The sequence below is a fragment of the Anolis carolinensis genome, chromosome 6 (genome assembly GCF_035594765.1).
Source record: "Anolis carolinensis isolate JA03-04 chromosome 6, rAnoCar3.1.pri, whole genome shotgun sequence".
NCBI lineage: Eukaryota > Metazoa > Chordata > Lepidosauria > Squamata > Dactyloidae > Anolis > Anolis carolinensis.
The window spans coordinates 35,422,143-35,446,549 of record NC_085846.1 but is presented as its reverse complement, the minus strand read 5'-3'; the positions used below and the strand labels follow the sequence as shown (position 1 = coordinate 35,446,549).

Below are 24,407 nucleotides of genomic sequence, written 5' to 3'. Positions count from 1 at the left end.
AGTTTTCTGGGCTGTATGGCCATGTTCCAGAAGCATTCTCTCCTGAAATTTTGCCCACATCTATGGCAGGCATCCTCAGAGGTTGTGAGGTCTGTTTATATATCTTTGGAATGTCCAGGGTGGGAGAAAGAACTCTTGTCTGTTGGAGGTAAGTTGAATGTTGCAATTGGTGAGCTTGATTAGCACTGAATGGCCTTGCAGCTTCAAAGTCTGGTTGCTTCCTGCCTGGGGGAATCAGGGCCAGCAAACGCCTCCCAACAAAGGATTCCCCCATGCAGGAAGCAGCCAGATTTTGAAGCTGCAAGGCCATTCAGTGTTAATCAAGGTGATCAGTTGCAACATTCACACTTGCCTCAAACACCCTGGAAATTCCACAGATATATAAACCCCATCGGCCTAGTTTCCAACAGACCTCACAACCTCTCCATAGATGTGGGTGAAACATCAGGAGAGAATGCTTCTGGAACATGGCCATACAGCCCGGAAATCTCACAGCAACCAAGAAACTGCTATGATTGACTTCAAATGAAATCAAGTAAAATGCTCATGCCATAACCAAAGGGACAGTGTTGCCTTTTGCAAATATTTCTGTAAAGAATTAGAGGCACAGTTAATGATCATCCAGATCAAGACTTAGGGAGAGGAGCCAACTAGTGAAAAACCAGATCCCTTCGTGTTTCTCTCTTGTTCAAACCTAGTTATATTTTTGTCTATGCGCAGGTTCTCTGTGAAGACGTTGCTGGAAAAATATACCATAGAACCAATTGATGACTCATCGGAGGAGTTTGTGAACTTCGCAGCCATCTTAGAGCACATCCTCAGCCATCGTTTTAAGGGGGACCATGGTAAGTCTTCAATTGATGAGTGAGATTTCCCCTGAGGGGGTGTGTCTAGTGATTAATCTGGAGTGTCACTATATCAAGATGCAATTCCATGCAAGAGCTTTTAGAGCTCTAGTCTAGAACTCAGTTCCATGTGTCAGCCCTCCAGGCTTAAAACAGAGCCTTGTCTCCAATTACCAATTAGAAATTCCTAATATTCAGAGTGCTTTAGACTATAAACGGGGTGTAGCAAGAACTAGGAAGCACGTAAAGTTCAGCTTTCATCAAAACATGTGTTTATTAATATTGAACAAATGCAAAGGAATTCAGTCCCTGAATGTAAACTTTATCTACATAATGTTGGATTTCGATCTTATTTTATGTTGTTCAGATCACTTTCAAATCAGCAGGGATCAGAGGTCCTCAAATGTTTAAAGCCGAGGGTCTGTTCATAGTCCCATGGATAGTTGGGGGCCTGACTATAGTTTGAAAAAAACATTAAGGAATTCCTGTTTACACTGCACATATTTCTTGTGCAAAAAACCCATAAAATAATAATTGAGCACACAAAGATACTGTGGGACTTCCGAATCCAGACTGACAAAGTTCTAGAACACAACACACCAGACATCACAGTTGTGGGAGAGAAATAGGTTTGGATCATTGATGTTGCCATCCCAGGTGACAGTCTCATTGACAAAAAACAACAGGAAAAACTCAGCCGCTATCTATTGTTTCCAAATGCTGGCTGAGATCTTTTGGCACGGCACCCAATGTGCCAATCACCACCGGGACCACCTGCATCGAAAAGGACTTTGTAAGTGATAACCTGCACTTTGAATTGAGCCCGGTAACTTTTCGGCAGCCAGTGGAGCTGCTTTAATGGGGGCATGGTATCCTCCCTATAAGTAACCCTAGTTAGTAATCTGGCTGCCGACCTTTGCACTAATCGCAGTTTCCGAGTTGTCTTCAAAGGCAGCCCCGTGTAGAGTTGCAGTAATCCTTCCTAGATGTAACTAAGGCATGGACCACTGTGGCCAAGTCAGGCTTTTCTAGGTACGGTCACAGCTAACACACAAGTTTTAACTGTGTGAAAGCCCTTCCGGCCGACATCAACACCTGAACTTCAAGTGTCAATGCTGAGTCCAGGAGAACCTCCAGACTGCGGACCTGTGTCCTCAGGTGGAGTGTAACCTTATCGAGCACAGGTTGCCACCCTATACCCCTATATAATATTTTAAATGAAAAACAATTTAAACCAACAGAAACTTATTAGTATTTCAATGGGAAATGTGGGCCTGGTTATATTTAATGACATAATCAAAGTAATTAGGATTACTGTTGTTGTTATTTGCCTTCAAGTTTAGAGGCAACCCTAAATCTAAAGTTTAGGGTGGAGGCCAGGTAAATGACCTCGGAGGGCTGCACCTAGCCTGTGGACCTTAGTTCGGGGACCCTTGGCTTAGATTCTTAAAAACTAATTTTAAGTTCCACTAATGAACATATTTCGATCCAGCCCATATTGCTTTCTCCAAACTCTGCCCAGTAGATTGAATTTTCAGATAGTACCAACCATAGACATACAGGATTGTGTTTGATAAACTTTGGTTCTGCTCCACTTAGCCAATCATAGTTATTCCTTCTTCTTCCTCAGGTCCGGTCAGTTGGTTCAGCTCTGATGGGCAACGTGGCTTCTGGGATTACATCCGTCTGGCCTGCAGCAAGGTCCCGAATAACTGTGTCAGTAGTATTGAAAACATGGAAAACATCAGCACTTCCAGAGCCAAGGTTAGAGCCCACCTTATAGACGGAGGCAATACATGTTAGGGCCAGCCCTACCATCAGGCAGAGGAGTAACACTGTCCAATCTTCAGGTGCTGAATTAAGATTCCTCTGCCAGACTGATTTCCTTGGTCGTGGAATAACAGGTTAAGGGTGTAATATTTACAGGCTAAGGGTGTATTATGAAAGCTGAAAAAATGTATTTTTCTCTGTTTCTTCATACTTTTACTATTACATTTATTTATACCCCACTTTATCTCCCCAAAGGAGACTCAACGTGGCTTGACATAAAAGCATTAGTATACAATTTAAAATATACAAATACAGTAGAGTCTCACTTATCCAAGCTTATCCAACTTATCCACTTATCCAACGAGCCGGCAGAAGCTTGGATAAGCGAATATCTTGAATAATAAGGAGGGATTAAGGAAAAGCCTATTAAACATCAAATTAGGTTATGATTTTACAAATTAAGCACCAAAACATCATGTTATACAACAAATTTTGACATAAAAAGTAGTTTAATACGCAGTAATGTTATGTTGTAATTACTGTATTTACGAATTTAGCACCAAAATATCATGATATATTGAAAACATTGACTACAAAAATGGCTTGGATTATCCAGAGGGTTGGATAAGCGAGGCTTGGATAAGTGAGACTCTACTGTATACAAACATTCAAACAGAATTAAACACAACCAGCATTAAAACTGTTTTAAACATACTGAACATAATTCTATACATATCACATTTGGGAGATTTAAAATGCCATTTTACTCTCTGTTTTAGCTCATTGGCAAATGAATACACACAAATATTAAGGACTGCACTGCAAATCCTAATTTCTTCTAAGGCCTCATCTGCACTGCCATATAAAATCCAGATTGTCTACTTTGAACTGGATTATATGGCCGCGTAGACTCAGATAATCCAGTTCAAAGCAGACAACGTGGATTATCTGCTTTGATAATCTGGATTATATGGCAGTGTAGAAGGGGCCTGAGTCAAGGGTAGACAACTGTAGCCTTCCAGGTGCTTTTAGTCTATAACTACCAACATACCACAAAGTGAGGTGAAACAGACATGATTCTTTCACCCCAATATCTTTAAGAAGAGTGAAAGTTCTTTGTCTTATTCCTGTCTGTCTAAGGGTGCATCTACATCATTGAATTTATGCAGTTGCATACCATTTACTGCCATGGTTCATTGCTATGGAATCATGGGAGTTGTAGCTTCCTAAGGCCTTTCTAAGGCAGTGGTTCTCAACCTTCCTAATGCTGTGACCCCTTAATACAGTTCCTCATGTGATGGTAACTCCCAACCATAACATTGTTTTCGTTGCTACTTCATAGCCGAAATTTTACTACTGTTATGAATCATAATGTAAATATCTGATATGCAGGATGTGTTTTCATTCACTGGACCACATTTGGTACAAATACCCATAACTGAATACTGGTGGGGTTTGGGGGAGGATGACTTTGTCATTTGGAAGTTGTAGTTGCTGGGATTTATAGTTAAGCTACAATCAAAGAGCATTCTGAATTCCACCAACGATGGAACTGAACCAAACTTGGCACATAGAACTCTCATGCCAACAGAAAATACTGGAAGGGTTTGCTGGGCATTGACCTTGAGTTTTGGATTTATAGTTCACCTACATTCAGAGAGCTCTGTGGACTCAAACAATGATGGATCTGGACCAAACTTGGCATGAATACTAAATGTGCCCAAATTTAAACACTGGTGGAGTTTGGGGAAAATAGACCTTAACATTTGAGAATTGTAGTTACTGGGATTTATAGTTCACCTACAATCAAAGAGCCCCTTGAACCCCACCAATGATAGAATTGGGCCAAACTTCCCAGACAGAAGCCTCAGGACCAACAGAAAATACTAATATTTGGCGACAACCCTCCCCCGCTCCGCACCCAGGGGTCACGACCCCCAGGTTGAGAAACACTGTTCTAAGGCCTTCCCTGCCAAAGTGTTCTGGTGCTTTACCAAACTATAACTCTCATGATTCCAGAGCATCAAGCCAAACGGTGTCGAATTGCATGGATTCTACAATGTAAATCTCAATGCTCCCATGACTGCAAAATTCAGTCTTGTCCAATAGCCAGATATGAATTTTCCTTAAGTATTCTTAAACTTTGGCATGTTATGGAAATTAACAGGAGAACAAGTTCCAGCTTCATACTAATATTTATCTTAGTGACACAGCACAGATAAATATACTGTCCTCAACAGCACAGTTTATGTAGACTTTGAATCAGTCTAGGCTCATTCTTAACAAATGTTTACTAGCACTAGAATTATATATCAATGTGTTGTACTCTCCCTCCTAGTGGCTCTGTATAATCTTATTTCTCCAGTGACATTTTGTTGAACATTAGATTACATGCTCCATTAAGAAAAGAATATCTTACTGCACACAGGAGTTTGGGTTATCAGCAATTGCATGGCGACAGAGGTGGACCGATTTCCTGAGAGCAAAATCTGATATTTCGCTGCCTGGAAAGCATCTATTTCATACCCTCTCCAGCCTTTGTTTAGCTAATCAGCTGGAAAATCTAAAATTATTTCTCAGCAATCTCATGTAGTCTGAAATAGGGATCTAACTTAATGTAAGAATAACAATTTCACCTGTCCCAGACAGTGTATATACCAAGATTTATTCTCTTTCAAACTTGCCGATGTCTCCTTTTCTTGAGTACATCTATACAGGTGTTTTACTGGCTTTAGGGCAGTATCTTTATCATCTTATGATTGTTGTTGGTATATATCAGGTATGGGCAAACTCTGGCCCTCCAGGTGTTTTGGACATCAACTCCCACAATTCCTAACAGCCTACCAGATGTTAGGAATCATGGGAGTTGAAGTCCAAAACACCTGGAGGGCTGATCTTTGACCATGACTGCCCTACTATCTCAAACCAACCAAATGGCTGTGACAGGAAAAACTACAAGCATTTTTAAGAATATGTAGTCTGCTGTCCCTTTTAGTGTCATCCAAAACATGTTTCCTTTTCTGTTCTTCCTAATGGTATGGCTGGCCTTGTTCTTTCCCATTGATGTCAATTATATTCTAATTATGTCTTGATATTTTTCTACTTTCTTTTATATTTGTTGATTATGAATTGCCATTTTATCATACTCCTGTTCTATAGAAGCTATATATTTAATTAAGCATTAAGAATATAGGCTTGAATCCTATTGGCGTTCCTCACAAGAGCAGACGTAAAGAATAATTTGAATTTATTTCCACTATTCAGCAGTTGATTCAATGGACCTACTTTAATTGGGACTAACCAACAGGATTGAGGCCATATATTATTTGTTTTGATGATTATTAATCAGGACGGCTTAAAGTTAAGCTCTTGGTCCAAATCTGCCTTGATTATCTTCTCTAGTTTCCCATAATTAAATTTATTTAGATTCTAGTTGTTCTTATTGGTAAACACAATTCTCAGATTTTTAAATGGTTCATTCTACGTGATTATATTAAAACTGGACTTGACATTCAGTGGCATATTTTTGGAGATTTAAAAAATCTCTTTCATCAACATTAATCTTACAATCTGGTGCATTACTGAAGTTTTCTGTCATCCTTATTCCTTGTGTTAGTGACATATGATATTTCATGAAAACAATGCAGTTGCCTTGTAGATGAGCAAGTGGCCTATATATATTTTGTTTGTGGATACCAGTGTTTCATGAAAACAAGTAAGGTAATTTCTGAGAAATTTCCTAATGGCTGAAATACATTTTCTTCCCAAATTAATATTGGAATCATTATAATTGAAAAGACAAGAAATTACCTATGATCAGTGCAGTCTGTGTTTTGACACAAAGCTCACTGATAGGATTTGCCTCAAGATTAGAAAGAGATATAAGTGTGACATGAGTACAAATGGAATGGGCAGCTTCCTTTAAATTCTGGTTTCTATAAAATGGAAGTGGTACTACAATCCATCTGTGCCAATGAGGAAGCAATAGTTCAAGTTAGTTCATGACATTACAGGATCACTGGTTGGGTTTTCATTCTGAATTTCTTGACTATTCCCATGTCAATATTACCTAGGCCTCTTCCACACAGCTGAATAAAATCCCACATTTTCTACTTTGAGCTGGAATATATGGCAGTGTGGACTCAGAGAACCCAGTTCAAAGTAGATATTGTGGGATTTTCTGCCTTGATATTCTGGGTTATATGGCTGTGTGGAAGGGCCCCTAGATCCATGTTGAAGTGATTATAGGTTCTTCACAAACTTTCACCATTGTTATCAGTTCCCTTTCTGCCTGTTGTAATAAAGTTTATGTTTTAGGGCCGGGCCTGGATCCGTGTGGCCTTGATGGAGAAGCGCATGTCTGAGTATATTGCAACAGCTCTACGGGACACCAGAACCACCAGGTGAGAGCTTCCAAAACTTACATCAAAATGAATTGTTGCTACAATAAATTTATTTGCTTCTGTGTGGACAATGGTCAATTTATTTTTCAAACCTTATTTTTTACTGATTTGAAAGAAGGTCTAGCAAGCAGTCACAGCAGCTGCTATGTGTAGAATATGCAGGGAGAAAGGTACTGTCATCTCATCCCTAACTCCATGGAGGCAAATATATTGATCTAGCCCTAGGATGCCTTGAATTTTACAAAATGTTCAGTATGAGCCCAGTTACAAGGCAAACTTCATGCCTTATATTTTGACCATTAGGTGCAAAAATAATCTCATATTTAACCTTTTCTAATGATGAATTGTAGGGCCATGGTGGCACAGCAGGTTAAACCGCTAAGCTGCAGAACTTGCTGACCAAAAGGTCAGTGGTTCGAATCTACGGGACAGGGTGAGCATATTTTATTAGCCCCAGCTTCTGCCAAACTAACAGTTTGAAAACAGGCAAATGTGAGCAGATCAATAGGTACCTCTTCAACAGGAAGGTAATGGCGCTCCAAGAAGTCATGTCGGCCACATGACCTAGGAGGCGTCTACGGACAACGCCGGCTCTTCATCTTAGAAATTGAGACGAGCACCAACCCCCAAAGTCAGACTTGACTAAACCTAATGTCAAGGGGAAACCTTTATCTTTACTAATGATGAATATTTTTGGGCTATCTTTGTGACACAGAATCTGGAAATGTTACTTTCAAGATTCTTACTCCCACATTCTCCTGGGATGTTCTAGGTGTTATATTCCAAAACAGCAATTTGTCTAGGTTTGATGTTACAATATGATCCCCTTATTGATAAATTTAATAGCAATGGTTTCATTAACCACACTCTAATCTAGGGCATTGCTGATGTTATCTATCATCTTTATTACCTGCGTCAGTGACATATGAGACTTCATTAAAACAATGCTATTGCTCTAGAGCCCAGACATGGGAATCCTAACTCCAAAAAATATCCCCCCGTAAATGTTTGTAGGCCTTCTTCCAGTGCAGTTCTAGCTGCATACTGAATTCTGGGGCTCTGCATGAATAGAAAAAAAATCCTAATAATTTCAGCATGTCTGTCAGTGTGTAAGTCCAAAGTGTTTCTTGGTCATTCCAACAAAATGTCAATGGTTTTGTGAAAAATTGTGGAAGCCAGATTGCCCCAAGGAAAAATAGCACTTCTCTCTCCCCCTACAACTACTCCCTCACCATTTAATCAACAGATTGCTTTTTCTCTCTCATCACAGGAGATTTTATGATGATGGAGCAATAATGTTGAGAGAGGAATCTACTGTCCTCACAGGGATGCTGATTGGACTGAGTGCCATTGACTTCAGGTACGTTTGTTTTCCAACTCAACTCTGAGAATACAATTGCTGAAAGTAAGAGCTATAACCTGTCTTTTCCAAAAACCTATTACTGAGAAGCATTGATGTACTTAATTTAAAATTTCACTGCCCCCATTTTGTTATTTTTGTGTGCCTTCAAGTCATTTCTCACATACAGATATCCAAAGGTGAACTTACCTTGGTGTTTCCTTGGCAACATTTATTCAGAGGAGAGATGCCATTGACTTTTGATGCTAAGAGAATGTGTCTACTAGAACAAGGTCACTAGCCTCCCAGAGTCCTAGTCCAACACTAGATTGTGACAACACTTGGGCTCTTTGGCTCACATAAACACTTTTAAATTAAGGATGAAAAATGTATAGCTTGGTAAATATTGTTGGAGCCTCAATAATTCCTTGCCATTAGCTATGCCGATTGGGGTTGATGGGGGTTGCAGTCCAGGAACATCTGAAAGTCTACATCTTGCTCACACTGATTTCATATTTATATAGCACCAATGACATATTAAAAAGTAAAAAAGTAGAAAACAAGACAAAGTCTTCACTTACTGACAAAATTTTGACTGTGGGAAAAGAGGGGAATCAGGAAGATGAAAAACAAGCCAATAATGAAAAACAAAAAAGAAAGGGAAAAACATAGATAAGATCTGAAGAATGTGTTCAACGCAGTTACCTGGATATTAGGTTAAGTACAAGAACCCAATATTCAAGTGTTTAACTTTCTGCTTGGCATAATGGACTGGGTACTGGACTCGGACTCTGGAGAATGAGGTTCAAATTCCCATTCATCCATGAAAAAACCCACTGGTTGACCTTGGGAAAGATACATAATCTTAGGACCTTATCACATTCGGAAATACTTCATTTCTGAGACTATTTGAGAATGAATTTGAATGGATCCCATCACATGACGTTTGCATCTGGTCGGTATTCCATCGGAATCCATCTGGAAAGCGTTGCAGAAACTGATTATTTGCAGACAGAATTCTAATTGTGTTTTTTGAAACACTTCTTCCATTGCTGAAGTACTGTTTTGTGTGTGATAGGAAAATCTGTATGCATCCCATCAGCAACAATACTTTTTAAAAGGTCATAGAGTGATGTAGGAGGTTTTGAATGGTTTGGGAGGAGCCAGCCTTCTGTGGTGTGATGAGTCAACGTGCAGTATTTTGAAATCATAAGAATCGTAATAATCAGGTGTGATGAGGAGAGTATGCATCCCGTCTCAATACAGTATGCATCCAGTCCTAAAAACATATGGGATGCATACTAATATAAACAGATTATATCCTAATGTGATGAGGTCCTTAGCCTCTGAAAACCTTATGATAGGATTAGGATTGTTGTAAATTAGAAATGAGTTGAAGAAACAGAACAACACCTTGGTGATTCAACCATCAGACAATAGGATGACCACGCTTTGGAGTTATATAACCATTTTAGTGGTAGACATTAAGATAACACACGCAGCATTACCGTATTCCATTACTTCCCAAAGCAGGCATTATGAGATACTATAAGATAATATAGCTTTGTTTGCATTCTTTTCTGTACTGCAGTTTCTGCTTGAAAGGGGAGATCATGGATGGCAAGACACCTGTGGTTATTGACTATACGCCATACCTGAAGTTTACTCAGAGGTAACAGCAACTACATTTGTGAAGAGTCTTTTGAGTATTCTCAATTTAGCACCACAGATTAGGAAAACAACAATGAATATTCCGAACCTGTGAAGGCCAGTTGTGTGTTCTGAAACACTCACAGTTTGGGTAGATCTCCGTTTGTGTGTGTTTCATCAAATCTTTTTTTGTTTATCTCTGTTAGTCAGTGGCAGATATTACGTTAACATATATTTAAAGATGTCTCCATCCTCTTATTCTCCTCTAATCCTAAGTGACATTTCTGAATATGATACAGAGTACTTAATATAGATTATGGCGCAGCAGCCTAAAATGGTTGAATCTCTTGTATTACTATATGTGTCCTTGTGAAGATACATCTTTGGAATGCTCCCCAAATAAAATTAAACATAACATAATATCCCACAAATAGAAAAGAACTGCATCAAGGAGAGAGTTTCCTCTTGCAGGAAGTTTGTGGAAGTGGACCAGAATATTATTTCATGATATATGTTACATAATGTATAATAAGAACTTTATCAAGAGCCTGGTAAATCCCAATGACAGCAGGATGGTAGTGTGTTTGACTTATAGGTATCAGAGGATGTTGTGTCTGTCCTGTTGCTGCTTTGTAGGCTTGTGCACAGATTCAGAGTGGTCAATTCCCTTTGGCCAATCCGGCTTGGCTGGATGGCTGTAACGATAAGGGCCCAGATGTCATGCTTTTTTGTCCATTATGAGACCACATGGCAGCCGATCATGGCTCCTCCTCTATTCAGCATCATGCGGTGCATGAAGAGGCTGCCGCGTGCTGCTTGTATGGGGTTTCCCTGTGAGCCCTGCTTGTTGGGCCAATTTGAATAGAAGAACACCGTGACGTGTCTTACACACTGCTTCCTTAACCCCATTCCTCAAACCCAGACTCCCTTGAAGGCAAGAAAAGAAATAGTACTAGGAATGATGCTACTTAACCCCATTACTGAAACCCAGACTCCCTTGAAGACAAGAAAGGAAAGGGTCTCGGGAATAGTGCTTCCTTAACCCCATTGCTGAAACCCAGACTGACTTGAAAGTCTGAAAGGAAAGGGTCCCAGGAATTGTGCTTCCTTAACCCCGTTGCTGAAACCCAGATTCCCTTGAAAAGAAGACAGGAAAGGATCCCAGGAACAGGAAGGGGAACCTTGTAAGTTCCCAATTGCCCCCAATTGGCTGGATCTTCTCAGATCTTTCAGCTGCCTAGCTAAAAACAGATATTTGCATTATCCGTTTTTTGGGAAACTTCGAAAAAGGGATTTGTGTGCCCAATGAAATTCGGATACCAAAACCGGATCGCCCTCCAGCTGAATTGCACAAGCGTACTGCTTTGCATTGCAATAATTGGTGGAGTGCTCCTTTTCACCAATGGAGAGCTTGTCAGTGGCTCCCAATATCACTGCTGTTCCAATACTGCCTCTGGTGCAACAGGTCCCATCTACTGAAGTTGTGATGTTCTTTCAGTCATATGGTTTGAGCGGTCCTGATTCTCCTCCTCTCTCCCTCAGTATTCCCAAGCAGGGTGACAATACTTCTATTGATCTTTTGTTTTATATTTCCATTTTAAAAATCAGTTTGCCATAATTGCATAATCATGACAAAATATTTTTTGTACATGCCATGGGAAGGGCATACATGGATAGAAAGGCAGGGTTAGTAATACAGTGCAAAAGAATGATTGTGGGACTGTATATTACGAAAGCAATGCCACAGTGTGATAGCAGATAATGTGATAGTGATTGTTTCAATATTTGTCTGTTTACTGGCAAGAGTGTCTCAATGAGCATCGGCACTCCCTAATTGCTATCTCAATGCACAAAGGGACTAATGACTTCTAAGCTGTGGAACTTGCTTCCATAGGAAATTAGAAAAGTTATCATCTCCATAACATTGAGAAAAGGGGTGAAGACTTTCCGCTTTGAAGCAGTTTTTAACTGAAGCCACGAACTTTATAGATATTGAAATATGGGAATTTTAGACTGTGTTATCTTTAATATTTAAAGCATGGACAGTATAAGACGACCCGAATATAAGCTGAGGCACCCAATTTTACCACAAAAACTGGGAAAACATTGACTCCAGTATAAGTCGAGAGTAGTAAATTTCAGAAATAAAAACAGATACCAATAAAATTACATTAATTGAGGCATCAGTAGGTTAAATGTTTTTGAATATTTACATAAAGCTCTAATTTAAGATCAGATTGTCCAACTCTGATTAAATCATTATTCTCATCTTCTTCAATGTAAATGTGCTTATGTATCCTTTTAATAATAATAGAGTAAAATAATACATGTAATAATAACAACAACAACAACAACAACAACAACAACAACAACAACAACAACTATGGGAAGATAATACATGTAGTAATAAATAGAGTAAAATAATTAATAATAATAAGATCAGAGTGAAATAATAAATGTAATAATAATAATAAAAAAAATATAATAAAATAAATGTAATAGTAGCAACAATAATAGAGAAAAATAATAAATGTACCATATATTCTCGAGTATAAGCTGACACAAATATAAGCCAACCAGGACCCTCACCCAAGGGGGGCTTTTTCAGTCTTAAAGAAAGGGCTGAAAAACTAGGCGTATACTCGAGTATATACAGTATGTTGTGAGCCGCCTTGGGTCCACTCTGGAGAAAGGCGGCATTGAAATCTCCAAAATAAATACATAAATAATAAATAAATGATGTACAACATAACTGATGCACATCGGTCACTTTGCTGGGTCCCCTGTGGAGTAACATAATAGCGGCCCTTGACTGTATAGGGACATTATGGAACTAGTTAGTTCTAATTCCTGCAGCCCTAAGTCCACTTACAAAGACACAAATCTCCAGCATGATTCCAATTGGTTTTTCTTACCTGTAGTCTGATGTTATATTGCAGAATTCAGTTATAGAGTCTTAAAACAATGCTGTTAGGGATGGTGCGGGTAAGGTCTAAAAGGTGTTCCTTAGAAGGAGTGATTTTTCCTCATGAGAAATAGCAGACCATTGAAATCTACCACCTGCAAATTTGAGATAGCATCTTAGAACTGTTAACACAGTTAACATTACACTCTCTGCCAGCAGCTATGATTACCTGAGCGATGAGGAGGACCACCGAAGCTTGGAGAGCAGCACAAGTGAGGACAGTTCACCTGACCATCCTTACCTCCCTCTCGTGACTGCAGAAGACAGTTGGTACAATAAATGGCGCAAGATGGAGCAGAAGTTTCGCATTGTGTATGCACAAAAGGTACCTGAAGCTCAAACACATGTGTATCTTTCCATCATGTGGGTCTTTCCATCATTTTGAAGTAAATTCAGTCATCAGAAGTGACAATTAACAGGATCAGAGCAAGCATGGCAGAATTAGTAATTTCTTCCTTTTCTGTAGTTCTAAGGAAAATGTCTTCTCTTCTATATATATAAAAGAGTGATGGCATCAGGGCAGCGGACAAAACAACAAAACTACAGGCCCCCCAACCTCGAAATTTGACAACACAACCCATCATTCACGGCTCTAGGTTGATACAACAAAAAGAAAAGAAAAATAAAGTCCTAATTACAGGGAGAGGAATAATAGTTTTTATCCAATTGCTGCCAGTTAGAAGGCTAAGCTCCGCCCACTTGGTCTCCTAGCAACCTACTCAGCCCAGGAGACAGGCACAGTTAGGCCTCACTTAGGCCTTTTCCACAGATTATCAGAATTTAACTGGATTATATGGCAGTGTAGACTCAAGGCCCTTCCACACAGCTATATAACCCATTTAGAATCTTATATTATCTGCTTTGAACTGGATTATCTTGACTCCATACTGCCATATAATCCACTTCAGTGTGCATACTAAACATAAAGACAACCATACAACAGACATTCAATACCACCACTACCTCAACAATTTCTCACCAACACCACCAGACAACGCCACAGCAACGCGTGGCCGGGCACAGCTAGTCATTGTATATAGGTTGAACACCCCTTCTCTGGAATTCTGAAATTTTCCTCATAGGTGGAAGACATAGTGACACCCTTGCTTTCTGATGATTCAGTGTGTGTAATCTTCATTACATACACAAAATTATTTAATATAAGTCCCAGAGGACCTTTTCCATCATCCACCCCAAGACTGTAGAATGACCTGCCAGTAGAGCTCCAACAGCTCATTTAGCTGTCAGAATTCAAAACCTATCTAAAGACTTCCAGCAAGCCTACCCAGCCAGTTATAAGTATGAATTTTAAAGTCATGTGTTTTAATCTCTGTTCTGTATATTTAATATGTATTTTATAAAAATACTGTATATACTTGAGTATAAGCCTAGTTCTTCAGCCCTTTTTTAGGGCTGAAAAAGCTCCCCTCGGCTTATATTCGAGTGAGGGTCCAGGCTGGCTTCTATTCAGGTCAGCTTATACTTGAGTATATAGGTATTCAGAGTTGGACAGTCTTATCTTATTAAAGTCTTATTATTTTTCTTCGTGTACTCTGTGAATGCACACTAATGCACACTAATGCACACTAATGGAGAAGCTGCGCCTGCGCAGGTTCCGACGGAAACTCTTCCAAGCTGAAGTTCAAATTTTGGCGGTAACCACGCCCCCCTTCCCAAGGGGCATATAAGGCAGCCCCAGGCGCCCGCTCTCCAGTTCCTTTTTTTCCGCCGCAAGGTTCACTTCGGACTCTTCGCATGTCTACTACTCGTTTCAAGCGTTGCACGCAGTGTGCTGCTAAAATTCCTGACTCGGACGGCCACGCCAAGTGTCTCTCCTGTCTTGGCGAGGCTCATGTGGTCAGTACCTGCCGTTTCTGCCTAGCTCTCACAGCTCAGGCCAGAAAGAACAGAGCCGCTAGGCTTAGAGCGGCGCTTTACGAGAGATCTCTCGCGCCAGAACCGACTCCGTCGACGTCGGGTACGTCGTCGTCTTCAGCTCTGAGAGCTATGTCGGCGCCACCAGCTAAGCCTCCGACAGCTAAAGCCTCCTCGGTCTCGTCCAGAGCGTCCAGGACCTCCAAGGCCGCTAAACCGGTCAAGCCACCGTGTACTGTGATGACGGCTACCGTGTCGACCCGCTCCGGAAAGGTGGGGCCTTCCTCGACGTCGAGCTCTCTGGCTTCGGTGACCTCGATCCGCTCTCGTATCGGTTCCCCTCCGTCCTCCTCTGCTATCAAAATAGCCTTTAAAAGGGCTCATGAGGAGTCTCGTCGAGCGCAATCTGACTCAGCTGTGGTTCCTCCCACACCTGGCAAGTCCTTGAGGGTTGCATCCAAGCAACCGCCGACAAAGAAACGGCTGACTCAGCGCTCCTCTTCCTCGGCCTCCTCAAGGAGAAACCCGCCATCTTCCTCGGCAACCTCCTCGAGAAGGTCTTCTCCAATTGTGCCAGCCCAGAGGCCTAGAGATGTTTCTCAATCTCCATTGCACCCCCTGTCTGACGGGGAGCTGCAGGACTCACCCCACCACTCTACCCAAACGGTGGTCAGGGTGCCGGTGCCGGAGCCCCTTGCGCCGCCTCACTCGTCGCGCCAACAGCTCTTCCCTCCCACCTCGACACCGGAGCGTGGCAGACAAACGGCTCGCCTGGCTCGAGCAGCCCAGGCCTCAGCGTCTAAGGATCCCCGGCTCCCGGCCCTCTCTTCCCGCGAGGCCTTGCCTCCTCCCGAGACTGTGCTTTCTTCTCCCCCTCAGTCCCCCCAAGGGGCTGAGGAGGAAGATGTTGATATTGACCGCCCAGACTCTGTCCTCTCGGCCTCGGTGGTCTCTCTCGGTCTCGACCTCTCTCCTCCCCACGATGCGTATGAGGCAGACCCGCCTTCTCCTACTGACAATATTCGTGCCTTCTCTGATCAAATGGTCAGAATGGCCGACGCCCTGGGTTTGGAGATCAAGCAGACTTCCAAAGCAGTGTCTGATCCAGTTTTCAAGAGGGTGCAGGCCCAAGCTCCGCCGGCCACGCTGCTCCCTTTCCTGCCTTATCTCTTGGACGTTATCCAGGCCTCCTGGAAAACCCCTTCCTCCATTCCTCCAACCTCGAAGAGGATCGAGACTTGGTACCGTACCGACGATGATACCTTGGAGTGGCTCAAACACCACCCCGACCCCAACTCCCTGGTCGTTAAGGCCTCTCAATCCTCAGGTCGTCAGTCGAACACTCCGGCCGACAGAGAAGGGAAGCGCTTCGACGCCGTGGGTCGAAAACTTTACTCTGGAGCCCTTTTGCTTTGCCGCATGGCGAACTATGGAGCCTGCATGGGTGCCTACCAGCAGATTATCTGGGAGAAGGCACAGCCCTTCTTCGCTAAGATGTCGGACGAAGACCGTTCCGTCCTCACTACCCTCCAACAGGAAGCAGACTCGCTTGCTCACCACCAAATACAAATGGCGAAACATACAGGTGATACTGCGGGCAAGATGATTGCCCACGCGATATCCATCCGCCGCCACGCCTGGCTGAGGTCTTCGGGTCTCTCCTCATCTTCCAGACAAGTCATTGAGGACCTTCCCTTTGACGCGCTCGGACTGTTTAACTCCGGTACCGATGACAAACTCAAGTCTAATCATGACTTTAAAATTCTTGCGTCTAAATGTGGCGACCAACCGCAACCTCAGCGCACCCGCTGGTTCCCGCACCGCTCCCGCCGCTTCCCGCCGCAATCTTTCAGACACCACTCTTTCAGGCGGCCCTCGGGCTCGAATAATCAAACCCATCACCAACCTCGTTGGGGACCTCATCCGCAAAAGCAACGCGGTCGAACCACCCCCGCTCCTCCGCAGGCTAACCGGCGTACCTGACGCCAACCCCTGCCAAAGCTCCTCACCCGCTACCGCTGTAGAGCCCACGCTGCCTCGACCCTCCTGCGCCTTTGCCGACCGCCTAGCCCCCTTTTACAATCAATGGGAGTCCATTACTTCAGATGCATGGGTTCTTCGCATTGTCCAAGACGGCTACGCCTTAGAGTTCACAGACCTCCCACCTACAGGTCGCATTCTCTACTCAACTCCTTCCCCAGAGATACTGGCCGAAGTCGATGCATTACTGGCCAAAGGCGCCATCCGTCCCTCCCCTCCCGAACTGGACCCTTTAAGTTTCTTCTCCAGATACTTTACAGTCCCGAAGAGGGGGGGCGGGCTACGCCCCATTCTGGACCTAAGGGCCCTCAATATATTCATTCGCCCTTCCAAATTCAGGATGGTCTCTATTGCCTCTATCCTCCCGATGCTGCAGCGGGGAGACTACTTTGCCTCCATAGACTTACGAGACGCCTACTTCCACGTGGCGATACGGGAGGCGCACAGACGGTTCCTCTGTTTCAAAGTTCTCGACCAAACCTACCAATTTACCGTTTTACCCTTCGGTCTCGTTACGGCCCCAAGGGTCTTTACCAAGGTCGTCGCCGCCGTAGCGGCCCACCTCAGGCTACATGGCATCACGGTCTTTCCTTATCTGGACGACTGGCTTCTCGTCGGGCCCGATCCGGTTCTTCTCGAAAACCACGTCTCCTTCACGCTGCGTCTTCTAAAATCTCTCGGCCTCCAACTCAACTCCGAGAAGTCAAATCTCTCCCCGTCAACCCGAATCCGGTTCATCGGGGCCCTCTTCGACTCCATCACAGAGACTGTTTCACTACCGTTCGACAGATTCCTAGCCCTCCGCCACCACATCGCCCTTTGTCGATCCGCCCGGAGGGTCAGAGCCCGTGCCATTCAAGTCCTTCTGGGCCACATGGCCTCCACGGTTCTCACGACCCCGTTTGCCAGGCTGCGCCTTCGGGTCCTACAAAGGTGGTTTATAGACACTTTCAAGCCGTTCTACCACCACAACTCCAAGTACCTGTCGGTACCGTCGTTCGTCCGCCAGTCCCTCTCATGGTGGACGTCTCACCAAAACGTGTGCAGGGGCCTCCCATTTCATCCAGCCCCGCCGTCGCTAACCATAACCACGGACTCCTCCACCTACACTTGGGGAGCCCACATGAGCGGTCTAACGGTTCAAGATCTTTGGTCCCCATCCGAGAGGGCCAACCACATAAACTTCCTCGAGCTTCTCGCTATTCTCAAAGCCCTGAAAGCATTCTCCCGCCTCATCCGTCACAAGTCCATCCTCATTCAATCGGACAACCTCGTAGCAGTATTCTACATCAACAAACAGGGCGGTACGGGTTCGAGGAAATTGATGCTCCTCTCCTCCCGTCTCTGGGTTTGGTGCATAGCCCACGACGTACAGGTCTCTGCAATCCACCTGCCGGGCGCCCAAAACGACCTAGCAGATGCCCTCAGCAGGATGACATCTTCCTCTCACGAGTGGAAGCTCGATCCCGAGATCCTCGACGGTCTGTTCCTCCACTGGGGACGCCCTACTCTGGATCTCTTCGCGTCTCCCCACAACGCTCAGCTACCCCGCTACGGAGCGAGACTTCCCCCGAACTCCTTCCCCGGCTGTCTAGGGGATGCCTTTCTACTGGACTGGTCGGCGGAGATGCTTTATCTTTTTCCACCGATTCCCCTCATACCGAAAGTTCTCGAAAGACTTCTCTCGATCTCGGTCACAGCGATTCTCATAGCTCCGGCCTGGCCCCGCCAACCGTGGTATCCAGCCCTTCTTCGTCTCTCCAGAGGAACGTTTCGCCCTCTGCCTCCCTCGCCGCACCTTCTCTCAAGGGAGGACGGCAAAATTCTTCACCCGGACCTCCCTTCCCTTCATCTCACTGCATGGAGGATTCTTACCTAGCCTCCCTTCCGCAGAACCTGCAAGACGTCCTTCGGGCAGCCCATAAGCCGTCTACTACCAAGGCTTATTCCTATAAACTCTCTCGCTTTCACGCCTTCCTTCGATCCCGTAACGTCGACACCTTTCCGACTTCGGTATCGGTGGTCCTCGACTTCCTCATGACCCTCGTCGAGAAGAAACTCTCTCTCGCTTCTATTAAGGCTTATCTCGCAGCTCTTTCCTGGTCCTTTCAACGCCACGGTCAGCCATCTCTTTTTTCTCACCACTTGATCAAAACTTTTCTCCGAGGCTACAATAACATCTGCCCGCCGTCGCTACCACCTACGCCGGGCTGGAACCTCGAACTTGTACTTTCTCAACTCACTTCTGCTCCCTTCGAACCGCTTGCCTCGACCGATCTCCGCCTGCTTTCCTGGAAGTTGGCCTTTCTAGTGGCGATCACGTCGGCACGACGGCCATCCGAGCTTGCTGCTCTCAGGGTCGACGAGCCTTATCTACGTTTTCACCATGACCGCGCTGTTCTTCGCCCGGACATTACCTTTCTCCCTAAGGTGGTGTCAGCTTTCCACCTCAACCAGGACATTGTCCTACCAGCTTTCTTCTCTAACCCCTCCTCTCCTCTCGAGCAAAAACTGCACCTTCTTGACGTTCGAAGGGCACTTTTCTTCTACAGGGACCGTACCAAGGACATCCGTAAGACACAAAGACTCTTTGTCGCCTATGCCCAGGACAAGTTGAGTAATCCCATCTCTTCCCAAAGACTGTCCCACTGGATCGCTCAGGCCATTGAGTTGGCCTACGAACTAGCCAAGCGACCTCCTCCTCCATCCATCCACCCGAGGTCGACTAGGGGCCTCTCGGCTTCAACCGCCTTCCTTAGGGGTATTCCGCTTGACTCCATATGCAAAGCGGCTATCTGGTCAAACCCTCTTACGTTTGTCTCTCACTACAGGCTGGACAATAAAGCCTTAAAGGACTCGGCCTTCGCAAGATCAGTACTCTCATCTTGCCTCTCCTGACTCTTAAACGTCTTTTCTCCTTATATTCACCCGCAGGTGACTCTCTATACCTCTCCTTCAAGTTTGGGCCGGTCTTTTTCCCCATACCTACCTCTAGGGATATGTTTTTCCCTGATTGTGTTGAGCAGTTGCTCTGTTGCTTTGTACCGCCTTATTGATCCTGGCGGATATGTCAAAGGCCATGATGTTTTTTCCCCTCTCCCCCCTGGGAGAGCGTTTATATGCACTATACGCAAATGTGTGTTTTCTATCATGTTTATTGAATAATTTCTATATTATGTTTCCTCTTCTACTACGCTCATGTTTGCATTGCACTGGTCCTTTCGGACAATTTATTGCACTGGTCTCTTGGGACTGTTATCTCAATATGTCCTAATAAATATATGTTTGGACATTCACTGATTGTCGAGTTTGCCTTGTCCCACCATCCGGGACCTCAGCGTGTCAGTCTCCATTAGTGTGCATTCACAGAGTACACGAAGAAAAAGGACAGGTTGCTCACCTGTAACCATGTTTCTTCGAGTGTACTCTGTGAATTCACACAAACCCGCCCTTCCTTCCCCTCTGGCAAACCTCTCCCTTTCTCGTTGCCTTGGCGGCGTAGGAACTGGAGAGCGGGCGCCTGGGGCTGCCTTATATGCCCCTTGGGAAGGGGGGCGTGGTTACCGCCAAAATTTGAACTTCAGCTTGGAAGAGTTTCCGTCGGAACCTGCGCAGGCGCAGCTTCTCCATTAGTGTGCATTAGTGTGCATTAGTGTGAATTCACAGAGTACACTCGAAGAAACATGGTTACAGGTGAGCAACCTGTCCTTATCTTAAATTACAGTTTTATATAAATATTCAAAAACATTTAACCTACTGATGCCTCAAATAATTCAATTTTATTAATATCCATTTTTATTTTTGAAATTGACCCATAGCTGCTGCATTTCCCACCCTCGTCTTATACTCGAGTCAACAAGTTTTCCCAGTTTTTGTGGTAAAATTAGGTGCCTCGGCTTATATTCAGGACAGCTTATACTCGAGTATATACAGTACATTTTAATATGTATCTTTTATAGAACTTCATGTTAATATGTGTGATTATAGAATTTTTGCAATGTTTGTGTGATTTCATTATGCTGTGACCTGCTTCAAGCTACTAGGAGATGATATTATTATTATTATTATTATTATTATTATTATTATTATTATTGACACAAAGACAGAGTATGACACAGCAAATGAGATATAGATGCTGGATTTCGTATCACAGAATCACAAGTCGAACACTTCCCAAACGTTTAGGACTGTGTGATGTATTTTCGGATGATGCGCTCAGATCCCAGTAAGGTGGCCTTTTGCAGTTGACAGATCATAATTTTGTCAATGTTTATTGTTTTCAAATACCGGCTGAGATCTTTTGGCATGACACCCAGTGCACCAATTACCACTGGGACCTCCTGTACTGGTTTATGCCAGAGCCTTATTATTATTATTATTATTATTATTATTATTATTATTATTATTATTACTGCTACTACTACTATTTGTGTTTAGGCATGGGTCTAATCTCCAAAACATCTCATTATGTATTCCAAATCCAAATATGTATTCTAAAATCTACCCTCACCCTTTGAAATCCAAAATTCCTTTGGTTCCAAGTATTCAAAATAAGGGATATTCAACTTGTATTGCACTGGAAGGACAACTAGCATTAGGTAAATATGAACCTGAGTCTTCCCAGTTCTAGACTGATGTAGAAATTCCCTAATATGATGCCTAATATATTTATTTATTTATTTACAGTATTTATATTCCGCCCTTCTCACCCCGAAGGGGACTCAGGGCGGATCACATTACACATATAAGGCAAACATTCAATGCCTTAACATAGAACAAAGACAGAGACAAACGCAGGCTCCGAGCTGGCCTCGAACTCATGACCTCTTGGTCAGAGCGATTTGTTGCAGCTGGCAGCAGCCGGCTGCTCACCAGCCTGCGCCACAGCCCGGAAAGCAATTGATGTCATCTCTATTTGACATGGCCATTGATCATGCTGGTTTGGAATGATGGGAGATGCACTCCAGCATGTTCAAAGGTAACATGCTGGGAAAGTCTGCTCAGACCAAAAGACTAAGGTGGCATGTCTTCTGGAACTCACAACACTGTATGTTTACAGAGGACTTTTAAATTTGTTTCATTAAGGGTATTGGGTGAGATTTCATTTTATTTGCTTTATGGTAATGACATTGCCTCCCCACTCTATTTGTTTGTTTATTTATTTTGCATGATAGCCTATTTAATCTTGGAAACTAAGCAGAATCAGGCCCATATAGGAGTAAGAGACTGCTAAAAGATACCAATTACTATAGGCTGTATTTCAGAGAAAAAACTGGTAAAAACGCTGCTGAGTATTTTTGCCTTTTCAGTGCTTCTCTTGCATATGCCTTGGTTTTTCAAAGCTATTTTGACACATAATACATTATTAGAAGACAAAACTGTGGTAATCTGTCGCTCATTGAAGAAATAATAATTATCATTGAAGAAATAACAATCATAGGATAAGCGTTAATGGGTCCCAGTCCACATCATTAGGGTGATGATGTGAACCGAATTCCCAAAATGTATGTGAGAATTTTCTTTCCGTTTTAAGGATTTTAGAGAGTTGTAGAAGTCTTTTTTTAAAAAATGGGACGGCGATGGCAGAGCAGGTTAAACTGCTAAGCTTTAGAATTTGCCATTCAAATCCACGGACAGGGTGAGCTCCCATTGCTAGTCCCAGCTTCTGCCAATCTAGCTGTTAAAAACATGCAAATGTGAATAGATCAATAGGTACCACTTTGGCAGGAAGGTAACACCGCCCCATGTAGTCATGCTGGCCATATGACCTAGGAGGTATCTATGGACAATGCCAGCTCTTTGGCTTAGAAATGGAGATGAACATCAACCCCCGGAGTCAGACTCGACTAGACTTAATGCCAAGGGGAAACCTTTATCCTTACTTTAGAAGGCTTTCTATTTTGACCCCTAGTACAATTACATATTCCAGTTTTGTTTTTGATGCTTATTTTATTGTTGCCGTATTTAAAAACCTAGAACAGTGATGGCAAACCTTTTAGAGTCCGAGTGTTTAACCGATCTCTGTATGTCCATTCTAGTATGCAGTTTTCTTTGGTCAAAAAAGAAGCCTATTAAATTTCCATTACTGCCTCAGTCTGATAGTAGCAATAAATGTTATTTAAACTCATGGTTATTTTGTTTCCTGTTCTTCTTGTCAATAAGGTAAACCTTTCCAACAAGGGAATTCTCTGGAACGAGTTCCCTTTACTCCCTCATTACAATAATTCGTGTATGTATTTCTTGACATACCTTTTGCATCCCAGGGCTACTTGGAGGAGTTGGTTCGACTGAGAGAGTCCCAGCTTAAGGACCTGGAGGCAGAGAACAAGCGGCTGCAGTTGCGGCTGGAGGAGGCAAAGGTGCAGAATCAGTTAGAGAAACGGGAGCTGGAGGGAGTCATCCTGGAACTGCAGGAACAACTGTAAGTCGGACCAGTATTTATACTCTCCTGCCTTCATTCTAGGAGCGGTTGCTTATATCCTCATCTCTGCAGCTTTGTACTCCACTCTTCCTTTACCTTTGTTTTCCTACCATAAATGGGTTGTGCAACGACAATTTGCCCCACATTAAGAGAAGCACAGTCCAAATTAATCCTCTGTCATCTTGCTTTCTCAATTGTTTTGAAAGGTCTCTGTTTTTCTCCCTCCATCCCCCTTCATCCTCAGCTTGCTTCAATCGCTGTAAAAAATATATTAGACATAGGAAGTCGCACAGTCTATTATACGCAACGGAAGTCGTAGGTTACTTTAGAGTTTTGAGGAAGCTCCGGAATATCCCATGACTTCTTTTAATGTAGTTGAAGTCCGCTTTAAGCCAAATCAGTTCAGTGTGTTGTGCTGTTGCCGTCCTTTAGGCCATAGTGCCAGTGAAGATGCACTCTTAGTTGCAGAAGCCCCTTAAAGCTGACTTCCATGTAGCAAGTAGGCTATCATCATCACTGCAGGCAAAACTCACACAAGGCTGACCCTTCTCAACCAAAGGGGAAGATTATTATTATTTATTTGAACAAGGAAGAAATGCCTTTGAATCAGAAGGAAGCAAAAGACCAAGGTAATTAGATCAAAGAAAAGGAGCTCATACTCAGGATAGATCAACACAGAAATGGGAATCATACAGCCTATTGTTGAATGAGAATCATACAGCCTATTGTTGGTCTTTCACAGTATAGAATAGAATAGCTTTATTGTCATTGTGTTTTCACAACAAAATTAAATGCCTTCCCCAGCACACACCACACAACAACACACCCATTCCTCCACACCCTAACCACCACACAGTCCCCAATGCCAGATCAATGCGAAACCATGGAGTTAAAGATAGAGACAGCTCTAGGATAAAAGCTATATCTCAGTCTGTTTGTCCTTGTCTTTGTCACCCTGTACCGTCTGCCAGATGATAATAATTTTTTTTTAAAAAAGAATATGTTGGGTGAGATGGATCCCCAAGAATGCTCTCAGCTTTCCTAAGGCTGTGGGACTTATAAAATTCTTCCAAAGAGGGGAGAGGGCAACCAATGATTC

The 24,407-nt window shown here is 43.3% G+C and overlaps 1 protein-coding gene across 6 annotated transcripts in view; it reads left to right on the top strand.

The window, feature by feature from the left end:
* The window catches only part of rundc3a (RUN domain containing 3A), a 40,371-nt gene that overhangs the window by 10,347 nt on the left and 5,617 nt on the right, over positions 1-24,407 (top strand). For 3 of the 6 annotated variants that reach the window (XM_008113287.3, XM_008113283.3, XM_008113285.2), the window contains exons 2-8: positions 721-845; positions 2,476-2,609; positions 6,933-7,018; positions 8,289-8,378; positions 9,949-10,029; positions 13,132-13,297; positions 23,151-23,308. In XM_008113287.3, coding sequence (XP_008111494.1) covers positions 721-845; positions 2,476-2,609; positions 6,933-7,018; positions 8,289-8,378; positions 9,949-10,029; positions 13,132-13,297; positions 23,151-23,308 — 840 coding nt within the window. Of the gene's footprint in view, positions 1-720; positions 846-2,475; positions 2,610-6,932; positions 7,019-8,288; positions 8,379-9,948; positions 10,030-13,128; positions 13,298-23,150; positions 23,313-24,407 lie in introns of those variants that run through there. The other 3 variants (XM_008113286.3, XM_008113282.3, XM_062983767.1) reach the window with 2 other exon arrangements.